This window comes from Cottoperca gobio, chromosome 3 (genome assembly GCF_900634415.1).
Source record: "Cottoperca gobio chromosome 3, fCotGob3.1, whole genome shotgun sequence".
Taxonomy (NCBI): Eukaryota; Metazoa; Chordata; class Actinopteri; order Perciformes; family Bovichtidae; genus Cottoperca; species Cottoperca gobio.
In genome coordinates, this window is record NC_041357.1 from 1,072,629 (window position 1) to 1,087,015 (window position 14,387).

At 40.6% G+C, this 14,387-nt stretch overlaps 1 protein-coding gene across 1 annotated transcript in view; it reads left to right on the forward strand.

Annotated features, from left to right (window-relative positions):
- The window catches only part of minar1 (membrane integral NOTCH2 associated receptor 1), a 29,053-nt gene extending 22,217 nt beyond the window's left edge, over positions 1-6,836 (forward strand). Inside the window, exon 5 of the mRNA XM_029428562.1 lies at positions 4,592-6,836. Within this exon, the coding sequence (XP_029284422.1) occupies positions 4,592-4,789 (198 nt within the window). The 3' untranslated portion in view covers positions 4,790-6,836. The remainder of the gene's footprint in view (positions 1-4,591) is intronic.
- Positions 6,837-14,387: the final 7,551 nt, after the last annotated feature.

Consider the following 14,387-nt stretch of genomic DNA (forward strand, 5'->3'; position numbering starts at 1 on the left):
AGACTCCTAGCATAATTACGGGGGAGTAAACTAAGCTTAGCGTGCCTGTTACTTTGTAGGTATTCAACACCATTTTACACCATTTACCTGTGACTGTTATGTGCATTCCTATTGCCTTCTCTTCTCATAATGGGATTGATAATTAAAGGCTTTTCCAAGTCCATAGGAACATGAAACCGGTTTTGATGTAATTGTTCCATTCATACTGGCCAGGAAGGTTAAAGGTAAATTTTTTGTCATAGTACAACAAAGGGTTGCACAACACAAATGCTGTTGTTGTCCCTTTATGCTACTGAAGGAAAACAAAACAACAAATACTAAATTTAGAAAGCATTGTAATGTCTCCAATAAGTGATGAAACATCCTCAAGACTCAAACATCCCACCCAGCTGCCTTTGGCTCATTGTACTTATAGATTCTTTGAGCAACAACAAAGCAAATTGGGACTGGAGAATAACTGCAGGACTGCATTTCTGCTGTAAAGCAAGGAAACAACTAGTAAACAAGTAGTGTCAATGGCAGCAAGACTTCATCCGGGGTGGTGATGGCCTAGTGGTGTAATGGTACGGCTTCCAAATACAACACCAGTGAGTTGTGAGTTCAATACCAGGGCTGCCACAATTGTGCCCCAGAGCAAGGTAATTAACCCCAAATTGCTCCAGGCCATTCTATCTGCCACTGGAATTCTCGCATTTTATTGCGATAGCGGCATATATTCCATCTCTGCTAGCGCCGATGTGGCTTGTGACGTCATCAACTCCACTGTAAGCAGGCTGCAGACACAGCAGGTGACTTTAATCATGCCTCTCTGCCCACATTCAAACAGTATGTCATATGCCCCACCAGAGACAATATAACACTGGACTTACTGTATGCCAACACCAAGAAGGCATACAGCTCATCACCTCTTCCTCCACTAGGTCGATCAGACCACAACCTGGTACACCTCCTGCCTGTGTACAAACCCCTTGTATGCAGACAGCCAGTGACCACACGCACGGTGAAGAGATGGTCTGCAGAGTCTGTGGAGGCCCTGAAAGACTGTTTCGACATAACTGCGTGGGATGTGCTCACAGACTCTCATGGGGTGGACATTAAGAGCCTTAGAGACTGTATCACGGACTACATATACATTTCGTACCCACCAGGACTGTACAATGTTTCCCAAACAACAAACCTATATAGCGATGAATCCTCTGAGCCCATGTTTTGTTGCACTGTAAACAGATACTCCAGTTGTTCTATCGTATTTAGCCACTCAAGCCACATTTGCTGCCCCCAATGGTTCATGCACATACACTGCCAGTATCATTGATGAGTCTAGTTCACTTGTGTCACACTGCTCTATAGCCTAGTATTAAGTTACTCTTTGAGGTTAGGCAACAAAAATAATTAGACCTCAGTCACATTTTTGGTCACACGTTGGGTTTAGACTGGTTCTGAACTCAGTTTAGAAATCAGACATGCCACATTAAAACCACACTACTATATTGAGTCTGTGCATTGACGTGATCATGGTATACAGTATATCTCAAAAGTGAGTACACCCTTTAGATTTTTGTAAATATTCTGTTATATCCTTTCAGGGGATAACATTATCCTACTGAAACTTTGATATAACTTAAAGTAGTCAGTGTGCTGCTTGAATAACAGTATAGATTTATTGTCCTTTGAAAATTACTCAGTACACAGCTGTTAATGTCTAAACAGCTGGCAACAAAAGTGAGTACACCCCATAGTGAACATGTCCTAATTGTGCCCAATGATGTTGTTTTCCCGCCCTGGTGTCATGTGACTCGTTAGTGTTACAAGGATTCAGGTGTAAATGATAAGCAGGGCTGTTAAATTTGGTGTTTTGGGCACAATTCTCTCTGAATGCTGGACAACATGGCACCTCATGGCAAGGAACTCTCTGAGCGGCTGAAAAAAAGGATTATTGCGCTTCACAAAGATGGCCTTGGCTATAAGAAGATTGCCAACACCATGAAAATGAGTTGCAGCACAGTGGCTAAGATCATACAGCGGTTTTCCAGGACAGGTTCCACTCGGAACAGGCCTCGCCAGGGTCGACCAAAGAAGTTGAGTCCACGTGCTCAGCGTCATATCCAGAGGTTGGTTTCCAAAAATAGACGTGCGAGTGCTTCCAGCATTGCTGCAGAGGTTGCAGAAGTGGGATGTCAGCCTGTCAGTGCCCAGACCATACGCCGCACACTGCATCAAATCGGTTTGTATGGCCGTCGCCCCAGACAGAAGCCCCTTCTGAAACCGATGCATAAGAAAGCCCGCAAACAGTTTGCTGAAGACAATGAATCCAAGAACATGAGTTACTGGAACCATGTCCTGTGGTCTGATGAGACCAAAATAAACCTGTTTGGGTCAGATGGTGTCCGGCGTGTGTGGCGGCACCCTGGTGAGGAGTACCAAGACAAATGTGTTTTGCCTACAGTCAAGCATGGTGGTGGCAGCATCATGGTCTGGGGCTGCATGAGTGCTGCCGGCACTGGGGAGCTGCATTTCATTGAGGGACACATGAATTCCAATATATACTGTGACATCCTGCAGCAGAGCATGATCCCCTCTCTTCGGAAACTGGGCCGTAGGGCAGTTTTCCAACATGATAATGACCCTAAACACACCTCCAAGATGACAACGGCCTTGCTGAAGAAGCTGAAGGTTAAGGTGATGGACTGGCCAAGTATGTCTCCAGACCTAAACCCAATTGAGCACATGTGGGGCATCCTCAAGAGGAAGGTGGAGGAGTGCAAGGTGTCCAACATCCGTGCGCTCCGTGATGTCGTCGTGGAGGAGTGGAAGAAGATTCCAGAAGCAACCTGTGCAGCTCTGGTGAATTCCATGCCCAGGAGGGTTAAAGCAGTGCTAGATAACAATGGTGGTCACACAAAATATTGACACTTTGGGCACAATTTAGACATGTTCACTATGGGGTGTACTCACTTTTGTTGCCAGCTGTTTAGACATTAACAGCTGTGTACTGAGTAATTTTCAAAGGACAATAAATCTATACTGTTATTCAAGCAGCACACTGACTACTTTAAGTTATATCAAAGTTTCAGTAGGATAATGTTATCCCCTGAAAGGATATAACAGAATATTTGCAAAAATCTAAAGGGTGTACTCACTTTTGAGATATACTGTATATTGTGTTACAGTACTGTACAGTATGTATTATTCCTCAGGATACTGGCCCAACAAAGGCTGTTTTGACTGCCTGTGTGGACACATTGGACCACATGGCCCTCACTGAGTGTAAATAAAGCTTAGCAACCAAATCCATTGGCCTTAGGCAAGACCAGCATCTAAAGACACACACTGTGTTATAGAAACATGCCAAGTCCTGCTTGCCTAGTGTTGACAACAAACTGGCAATGAATTAGAATCAAAGACAGAATGGACAATACCTCGATGAAATTAGAAAGCAAATATACAAAAATGAAAGCTGTGCCAGGCAATATTTACGCAAGCTTTCCAGATGGTTTCCTACGATGTTTTATACAGTGACAGGAAGGTTTGGATAGGATTACGACAGCCTTACTAGCATGAACATAATAAAGTTAATACTAAAGTGCAGCTTCCAACCAGGAGCAGCACTTAAAAAGTGTGTCTCTCTCGACAACTCTGTGCAGCCAGTGTAGTTATATTGATGACTAAAGTACATTTCTTAACAATACTGTCTCTGGTTTAATGCCCACACTACATTTCATGGATACTCTTCTCTGTGTCATGCTACATCTTACCATCAGAGACCTGAACTCATTCACTTGGGATGAATCATCAATCTTTTGTTGTGTGCATCCTGACAAGGCTATTGGAAAATACAGTCTTGCAGAGTACTTAGTTCTATCTACCTATTTATAATCTACCATATTAATATGGAACATGTTTCAAGTTTCTTCTGCTCTCTCATCTGTAGTATATAAAATAATCAGTTAAAATAATAATATGCTCTTAGTTGGAAGCCTTAAAATTGTGAATGTCACTCCTGCAGTGAATTCAGAAAATCCATTACAGAGAAGATTGGAAAGATCTCTCTGTTGCAGAGCCAGGTATTTTTGTGGGTATAGAGTTCTCATCACATCCAGGCTCCAGAGAATGTTTCTATACTCTCCACCTAAAAAATATAATGGTAGCTACATTTTATTGATTTGGAGATGGTTAAGCTTAACTAACTGAAACTGTATACTTCAGTCAGCCTTAACTGTAGTCCCCTTGGGTGTCTTGCTGGCCTGTCAGTTCCCTCTGGGCACATTTGTTGTATGTTTTCCCTCACCTCTCTCCTCATTTCCTCTCAGCTCTTTACTGTCCCTGTCTACTTAAGGCAAAAATGCACATGGAACTCATGCAATTTTCACACTCAACAAAACTCTGATACTTCAATACATACATGCATGAAGGGATGCAGAGAAGACATGAGATGGAACTCCTGACTCTAAAGTAGAACATTGGCAAAGTCCTTACATTCCTGAAAAAACTATCAGGGAAATCAGGGAGTGCATACTGTATGTTTAGAAAATGTGCAACTTTTCTCAGATCTGTGCATCCTCTTACTTATTGCCTCTGTTCGTTTCACCAGACACAGGAGACCCTAAACCCCAATAACCTGGAGTACTGGATGGAGGATATCTACACACCAGGCTATGACTCGCTGCTCAAGAGGAAAGAGGCAGAGTTCAGGAGGGCTAAGGTGTGTAAGATCGGAGCGCTGATTGCAGCAGCTACCTGCACTGTGATCCTGGTCATCGTTGTTCCAATTTGCACCATGAAAACATGAGACTACGAGGATGCAGTGGCCCTGCCTAATGGATGATAAACTTTTACTGCTGTCCTTTTCTGTTTGTGGACTGGGTAAGTGTGCAGCAGATTTACCGTCAAAATGAACATGTTAGGATATGACGATGTCAGTTGGAGTTTTGTTTTTGTAATTCATTATTTATTTCTGGTGGTCATTTTTGCAAATATAAAAATAATTAAGACAGCTATTGCATAATATAAATGAATTCAGCAAGTGCATAATATATATACTGTATATATATTGGTCAGTTGTAGTCTATTGCATTGTTATAAACTGTGCAGGTGCAGTTTGAAGGTCATTGATTTCATTTTTAAACATCTTTGCAGCAAACTAAATTGGATTTGTTATTGTAGCCAGCATATATTTTTTATTTTCGTATAATTACTGTATTTTGATCAAAGTTATTTTTGATGAATTATCTGGTTGAATGTGAGAATTTATCATTATTTTATTATTTCTCTTCAATAACAGCAAGCATTTGACATTTGTGCAACACATCTTTCTACTTAAATAATATATACTGAAGTACTTTAGTTGAAATATATAATATATAAATATAATAGGTATACTTGTACATAAAACTACACAACCGAACTGAATGTATTGATAACAATAGCCTATTCACTTGGAAAGGAATGACTTATGAAGTAACTTGAATGTTGCAGCCATCTCTAAATTATAACCAGCCAACAGCACATACCTGCTTCTTGTCCTGAGTGGATTTGTTCTTTTCTTTGCAAGTGTTAGCTTGCATACCGTCAGAAATCTATAACTTAATTATAACTCACCCCTTTTGATTTGAACACATTTTTTCCTTCATATTAGCCTACAGTATATGAGAGAGTGTTAGAATGTGGTTTGATTAACCATAATGACCAACCTTTCAGGATACAGGGGCCCCCAAAGTTAATCCCCACCCATCCTAAAGACACAGATGTCTTCTTCAAGAAAAAAAACATAACACTATTGGGCACAGATTATCAAATGAGCAACTTAGGTAATTTTTTGTCCTTAAATCTTAATTTGCAGAAAAACATGTACACTTATTTTTGTAACATATTAGAAGGTAGACACTTGAAACTCATTTTGAACATAGAAAATGTGGTGGCAATTCAAAAATTAATCACCTTCCGGTAAGAAATGAACAAATATAGAAGTTAGAGCTTTGTTGTTATTTAATGAAGAGACAGAAGTGTTCAACAGAACACAAAGTTTCTGTGAAAGAAATATGCTTAAATTAGGGTTATGCATTTTTTTGCAAATTAAGATTTAAGGATGAAATAATCAACTAATTTGCATTTTTCTTTTGGACCAAAAGTATTGAAATGGTGGATAACCTTGTTTGTTAGCTTTCTGATGATCAGAGAACCGTACTGTTTATTTTTGAAGACCATATCTGTGTCTTAAGGATGAGTGGTAGAGGTACATTTTGAGGGCCCCAGTCTCCCGAATGCTTGGTCATTCTGGTTCATCAAACCACATTCTAACACTCTCTCATAGAAGTTGACATGTAGGGAAAAAAAGATTCAAATTGAAAGGGATGAGGTCAGAATGTGATTGATCGCTGACGGAATGCCCTCTCATTGAATACTTGGGGTTCTGCTTTACTGCTAACTAGTGAGGCTCACCTGGGAGGATTGTATGGGCTCAGCACTATTGATTGTGTGAGCTTCCCACATTGGCACACACTATACAGAACAACCTCCCTATCACAGCAGGTCTGTTTATCCATTCACTGCTGCAGTCTCCTTAAATGCCTTAAAGTACAAACACCAGCCCACCCAGTACCAGGCCCATTTAATAGCCTTGCAACCCTTAATTTAGCCTAAATGTAGAGTAGTAGCCCTTATTTGAACTTAAATATAACCAAATGCACGTTAGATTAAAGAATGAGGCTGCAATTTTGTTTTATATTTTTAATTTTTAATCCACATTTAGTGCTAGTGAGTATTTGTGGCAGCAGGACAGTGTATGTGGGATTGAGTGAAAATAAACTACAGTGTGTGTGTTGATGGTAATAAAGGAACATGACACCCAGTGCAACAGTGTGGCTCAGTCATGTGTTTTTAATAGTTTCTGGACAACAATGGAGCTCTGTGGCAGCGAGGAAGAAGATATATCAGGTTTTGATTCACACACTATACTTGTTAATGCATACATTCACTATTGGTTTCTGTTTGCACATGGGATTTATTGACAATAAGGAAGATATAGCCTTATAATGTAACCTCCACTTAACTGAAAACTAATCATTTATCCTCCATATGGCCCAGTAAATATTAGTATGGCCTCTTTACATTGTTCATTTAGTACATCTCTATGATATACTGCAAGTCAACACAGCAGCCCTGCAATAAATCCTTAATTTATTAATCTTATAATGTTCACCAGAGAGGAGTTTATTCACCTCTGTGGTGTTAGGTAGTGGTGCTGCTTTATTGGACCGCATTTTGTTGAAACATGCTTTGATATTCTCTTTCCATTAGTATGTAAATGGCTCTGACAAAGTTTTAAATAAACATTTCAGTACACTCCTATGATCTTGATCTTTATAATAATGAAAACAGAAATGTACGCAAACAAGCTTGAATCAATATCTAACAAGATTATTCTGGACCCCTGAATCACCACGTCTCAGCCCTTTAAGTCTTGTGTTGTGGTCATTGCTGGCTGTTTCAACCAACCAATCACAGCTTTGTAAGAGGGCTCAAACGTATAAGAAGGCTCTCCGTAATGCCAGAGCAGCTTATTACTCTTCATTAATAGAAGAAAATAAGAACAACCCCAGGTTTCTTTTCAGCACTGTAGCCAGGCTGACAGAAAGTCACAGCTCTACAGAGCCTTCTATTCCTATATCTCTCAGTAGTGACGACTTCATGAGCTTCTTCAACGATAAAATTATAATTATTAGAGACAAAATTAATCTCCTCCTGACCTCAATTGGTAATGACTTAACTTCAACTGTTGGAATTTTAAAAACATCTGTAACTCCTGAAATATATCTAGACTGTTTTACTCCAATCAACCTTAACCAACTAACTTCAACAATCTCATCGTCTAAGCCATCAACCTGTCTTTTAGACCTGATTCCAACTAAACTGTTTAAAGAAGTTTTACCCTTAATTAACATCTCGTTATTAAATATGATCAACCTGTCTCTATTATCTGGCTACGTATCAAAATCCTTTAAAGTAGCTGTAATAAAACCACTTCTTAAAAAGCCTAGTCTTGATCCAGAGGTTTTAGCCAACTATAGGCCGATATCTAACCTTCCCTTTCTCGCTAAAATCCTTGAGAAAGCAGTCGTAAAACAGTTATGTGATTTTTTACATAATAATAGTTTATTTGAGGTTTTTCAATCTGGATTTAGAGTTCATCATAGCACAGAGACGGCACTGGTGAAAGTTACCAATGACCTTCTATTGGCATCAGACAAAGGACTTGTCTCTGTTCTTGTCTTGTTAGACCTCAGTGCTGCTTTCGACACTGTTGATCATGACATTCTACTACAGAGACTGGAACATTGTGTTGGCATAAAAGGAACCGCACTAAGCTGGTTCAAGTCCTATTTATCTAAGTGATCTCAATTTGTACTTGTTAACGATAAATCCTCCATGACAGCCAAAGTCAGTCTTGGAGTTCCGCAGGGTTCTGTACTTGGACCGATTCTATTCACCTTATATATGCTTCCTTTGGGCAATATTATAAGGAACCACTCTATAAACTTTCATTGTTATGCGGATGATACCCAATTATATCTATCAATTAAACCAGATGAAACCAATCAATTGGCTAAACTTCAAGCATGCCTTAAGGACATAAAAACTTGGATGTCTAGCAACTTTTTGATGTTAAACACAGACAAAACTGAAGTTATTATACTTGGCCCTAAACGCCTCCGAAACGCATTTTCTAATGACATAGAAGCTCTGGATGGCATTAACTGCCTCCAGCACCACTGTAAGGAATCTTGGCGTCATCTTTGATCAAGATCTGTCGTTTAACTCCCACATAAAACAAATCTCAAGGACTGCCTTCTTTCATCTACGTAACATTGCAAAAATAAGACACATCCTGTCTCAAAATTATGCAGAAAAAGTAGTCCATGCATTTGTTACTTCAAGGCTGGATTACTGCAACTCATTGTTATCAGGTTGTCCCAAAAAGTCGCTTAAGACTCTTCAGTTGATCCAAAATGCAGCGTGTATTGACAAGAACAAGGAAACGGGATCATATTACTCCTGTATTAGCTGCTCTGCACTGGCTCCCGGTAAAATACAGAATAGAATTCAAAATCCTTCTCCTGACTTACAAATCAATTAATGGTCAGGCTCCAGCATATCTTAAAGATCTTATAGTACCTTATAAACCAACTAGAGCATTACGCTCCCAGACTGCAGGGTTACTTGTGGTTCCTAGAGTCTCTAAGAGTACAATGGGAGCCAGAGCCTTCAGCTATCAAGCTCCTCTCCAGTGGAACCAGCTTCCAGTTTGTGTTCGGGAGGCAGACACACTCTCCACATTTAAGAGTAGGCTTATAGTTAGGGCTGGCTCAGGTTTGCCCTGGATCAGCCCCTAGTTATGCTGCTATAGGCTTAGACTGCCGGGGGACACCTCCGTGCTCTCTTCCTTCTCTTCCTCTCTCCTCCCCTCCCCTCTCTTCTTCTCCCTCTCTATCTGTTTGCATTTATGTAAATGTATGTTACTAACTCACCATCCGGGGTATCATCCCCGGAGTGTCTGTCTCTCATGTGGCAGGTTGCCACTGATAAAGTTTACGTCAGGATCATGAATCGTGACAGCGCCTGCTGACCTGCTGACACCGGGAAGCCTTATTGACATTTTCCTGGATTCATCCATACTTTCTCTTTTTTTTTCCAACACAACATCATTTCTGTCAAATGTTGTATTTGTACTATGTTGTTTATCCTGTACACACGACATCTATTGCACGTCTGTCCGTCCTGGGAGAGGGATCCCTCCTCAGTTGCTCTCCCTGAGGTTTCTTCCATTTTTCCTCCTTTAATTTTGGGGTTTCTTTTAGGAAGTTTTTCCTTGTGCGATGCGAGGGTCTAAGGACAGAGGGTGTCGTAACCTGTACAGTCTGTAAAGCACACTGAGACAAACGTATAATTTGTGATATTGGGCTATACAAATAAATTTCATTTGACAGAAACCTGTCTGTGTTCTGTTGTCGCACAGGATCTCTGCCAAATCCAGATTCACCGTCACGTTCATCCGCATGTTCGCTCCCGTCTGTGTCTCCATCTTGAATACTGTGTCTCGCGCTGCTCTGTTTCCACCACGTTAAACTTGCCCGTATGATCTAAATCCACGACACCAGCATCCTCTTCAATAAACTCCTCTTCTTGAAGGTGCAACGAGTCTATTGACGACTCACTGTCACTCGATTCTGTCCGACATCGCCACGTCTGCCGCTTCTGCCTGTGTATGTCTGTGTATTCAACTGGTGAACTGTTTTCTACTTGTGATGTCAGAACACGGCGGCAATGTAAACATATAAATCATGATTTATTAAATACTGCGATCATTGTGTCATAAATAACACATAATTTTACAACACAAATAGCATTTACTATCATCAGTAGAAATTCATGTTTATCATTTCGTAGGCCCTTTAAACTTTCTAGGCCAGCTGCTTCCACATTTGGCTCGCTAAATTCTCTTGATAGCCTAAATACTGACACATAAAGTGGGACACAGACTCCAAACAGAGAGATACTGAGGACAGCTGAATGTGGGATTTGCCCTTCTTTCTGTATTGTATTATATTTGCATAATAATCAGAGAAATCTATAGAAAAAGATTAAAAAACACAGTGGTACATGATCAAAAGACTTAGGAGAAGACAATAGGAGAGTCAACAATATAATAGAAACCTTGAAAAAAAGGTCAAGTTCACAGAAAAGGTATGTTGTAAAATATGAAAGGCTACTGAAATCACATTGCCTGAACATGAGATGGGTTCATCAGGAAACAAGTTATTTTCAGTGATAGATTGCCCATCAATTATGCATTTCAGTTTGACTGACAGAACTGTTCAGCTGCCAAAATGGAAAATTATAAAAATATCACGTCCAGAAAGTGTGTTTTCTTCTCTGACAGCCCATTCTACTTTTATTCCTGACTGTCAACCCCACTGCGGTAAACACAATCAGTGTAGCTTTTTGATTCTGTGGCTACGAGCAGCAGGGGAGGCTAGACAGTCCTGCAATCTGCTTCAGAAAGTTACACCCTCACAACCTCAACACAATTACTGCAAGCTTGGTAGAAAGGGGAGGGCACACTGTTGCTGAAACACCTGCCACTACCAGTGGATTCATGTCCATATCACATAGCTGTAGAGCAGCGGTCACTAACAGGCGGACCGCGGTTTTCAATTTTGACTGGGCGCTTCTATTTTAACCAGCGCAGCTTTTTTCGTTTTTACGACACTGGTTTAGCGGTTCAGGAAACTCACAGACCAATTACATGCGAGTTAAGCCATCCCACGTGATGCTACTCAGCCAATCAAATCTGTGCATTCCAACCGGCGAACATTGCGACTTACATTACAGACATACAGACAGATGAGAGGCGAGAGGCGAGTGATAGATGGAAAGACGAGTTAGCGATACAGGGAGAGAAGACGGAGAAAGGGAGAGAAACACAGACGAAGAGACGAGTCATCATCAGCCACAGAGAACAGTTTAACCCAGGATGTGCTAGCCTGGGTTAAACTGTTCAATTGTTAAGATGTGTTGAGACTGATTTATTCTAACATTGGTTGAGAGTTAAATCAAGATGTGAAACAGTTAAAGAAAAAGGGAAACTCAAGCTGCTGCTACACTGTATTTAATTTTTCTAAGATTAAGCACTTTATTTTAAGATGCACAATTTTTCAAAAGCTATTTTATTTATTTTCTCAATTTTATTTTTAATTGCAGCCCGAGAAGAACATTATACATATCTACAGTATTATATATATATCTGTATAGTTCAATGTTAAGTAACAATACATATTGTCTAAATGTTTTTAAATTGTACTTTCTTTATTAGATTTGACAGTCAGTTGTTGATTACGTGCAGACGTTGATACAGCTACTAGGCTACTTCAATATATATATCACACTAATTCATAATGCAAGTTAGACATTATGATGCTCCGGACCTTTGCTTGTGGAAATTTTCTTTAACTGGACCCACCTGCTACTGTTGCACAATACATCACAGTTGCATTATAGATGCCATCATTGTGAATGTCATCATGACCTGTAATAATCATGCGGAATATTGCAGGGTCCTTCACAAAAGAAGCTGGTAGCTGTTAATATTATGTTTAGTCAAACTAAATATTTTCATTCTGGGAATTTCATGCTGAAACGTACAAAATCGGAAAGAATTACTAATTATTGTGCTGAGTTTAGCTCTATTGTCGGTGGAAAACGTCCACGGCCAAAGAAGATTCAGGACTTCTCTTCCAAACACCATAACTTCAGTACAGTTGTGAAACCATTAGAGTCTTAGCAGGAAAGAGTTAAGCCCAGGAAAGGAGCCGGCACAAGACCGACAAGTGGACAACAAAACACTTGATTTATGCTTCCCATACTCTGGTCCTCTTTGGTGTAGATTGGGGGAAGGACATGGGGGAAGGACGATATTCCTCCTCCCATTTCCCTTATATACCACTCTAACATACAGAGTTAAATAGGAATGGCATTCAGTGTATAGCATATCACAACATCCAGTGTGTAGTATAGCATGACACTCAGTGCATGGTATAATATAATACTCAGTGGGTGGCAGAATCGCCACAGACTCCACAGCTGTGAGTTTGGTTGGCAAGAAGGGCGTTTCATTTTGCTCTAGATGCACGGGTGATTGGACCCTACACTCTTCCATAAGTGGGTCGAAAATTACCTATATTAGAAACATGTGTTTTTATGTCATTTTGGTTAAGAATATTCACTTGTATAATATTTTGTATTATATATTGGTCCACACAAGCATGATTTCATATTTGAAATACTTTTATTTTTCACAATTTAACATTTTGAAAAAACTTTGAAAAAGTGTTTTGAACATATTGATGATTGAAAAAGAAGAAAATTAGCCAGAACAGCAATAAAAAAATGTGAACATCCATCTGACACTGCATACATCCTAATTAAATTATTCACAGTGCTGGATGTACAGCATATGGCCAGTACAGACAATGTTTTTCCCACCATCCCTCTGTTCTATTTTCCATGTTGGTCACATTTCTTCATGTGTGCTGGTAATTGAAAAAATTACGTGTGTGTGTGTGTGTGTGTGTGTGTGTGTGTGTGTGTGTGTGTGTGTGTGTGTGTGTGTGTGTGTGTGTGTGTGTAACAGTCATCCAGTCATTGACAGTTCCTCCTTTCTGGCTGTGATCATTGCACACAGATACATTGCATTTCATACACCTATTGTTGACTTTGCGATCATTGTTACTTGGGCAGATCTGACACCTCTTTCTCTTTGGTTGGCCCTGTCTGCTTCTTTCCTGTGGCTGGGTTGTGGCTTTTGTCACCCCACACCTTCCCATTGCTTCAATGATTGGGGTTTTCAGTTGGAGGCAGCCTTCCAGTCGACTCCTCATGTGTGGTGTGACAAGCTCCTTTGACAGCTCATTGAGGAAGAGCCATCGTGCATTTATGATGCCATTCTTAAATTCAGAGTGCTGAGCCGTGAAAAAGGTGTAAGTATTCAGGGTGGCAATGTCAAGCATGTTGTACCACAACACCTTCTGTTTTTTTCTTTCTGCTATTTTCATCCACTACTTTGTTGTGGTGCATCAAGCTCAGGAGCACAACAGCTATTCCTTTCTTTCTGACATAGCTGACCATGGTAAGGCTGCCATTGAATCCAAACTCTGTGCTGTGAACCACCCTGGACTTGGAAGGCATCATCAGAGGAGGGAAGTCTGGCTTGTTCTCCTTCTCCAGGAGATGCTGCGCAAGAGGCACACTGGTGAAAAGGTTATCTGTGGTGATGTTGCGACCTGTGTTTCTAAATCTACTACACAACTGCTAGACAATGTTTTCCCCCAGATTCTTCTGAACTTCTTCCACTGGTTTTCTCCCAAAGTAAACTATACCATCTATTGCGTGGGGGATGCGTGCATCACAAACCCAGAAGATCTTTAGGCCGTACTTGGCGGGTTTGTTTGGCATGTACTGTCGAAACTTGCAGCTCCCCTTGAATTGAACGGAATCTCTTGCCAGAGGGCAGCAGGGAGAACAGGCCGTGGTGGGGGTGAGTGGGGTCTTTTATAATGTTCTGGGCTCTGATGAGGCAGCGTTTATTAGCAGTATCTCTGATGAAAGGAAGAGACGTCCCGATGATCATCTCCGCTGTCCTCACCACTCTCTGCAGAGACTTCCAGTCTGAGGTGTTGCAATTTCCAGATCAAGTAGAGATTCAACTGGTCAGTTTGCTCTCTATGGTGCCTCTGTAGAACGTGGTGAGGATGGGAGGGGGGAGCTGTGCTTTTTTCAACCTGCGCAGAAAGTGCAGGCGCTGCTGTGCCTTTTTCACCAGTGAGGAGGTGTGA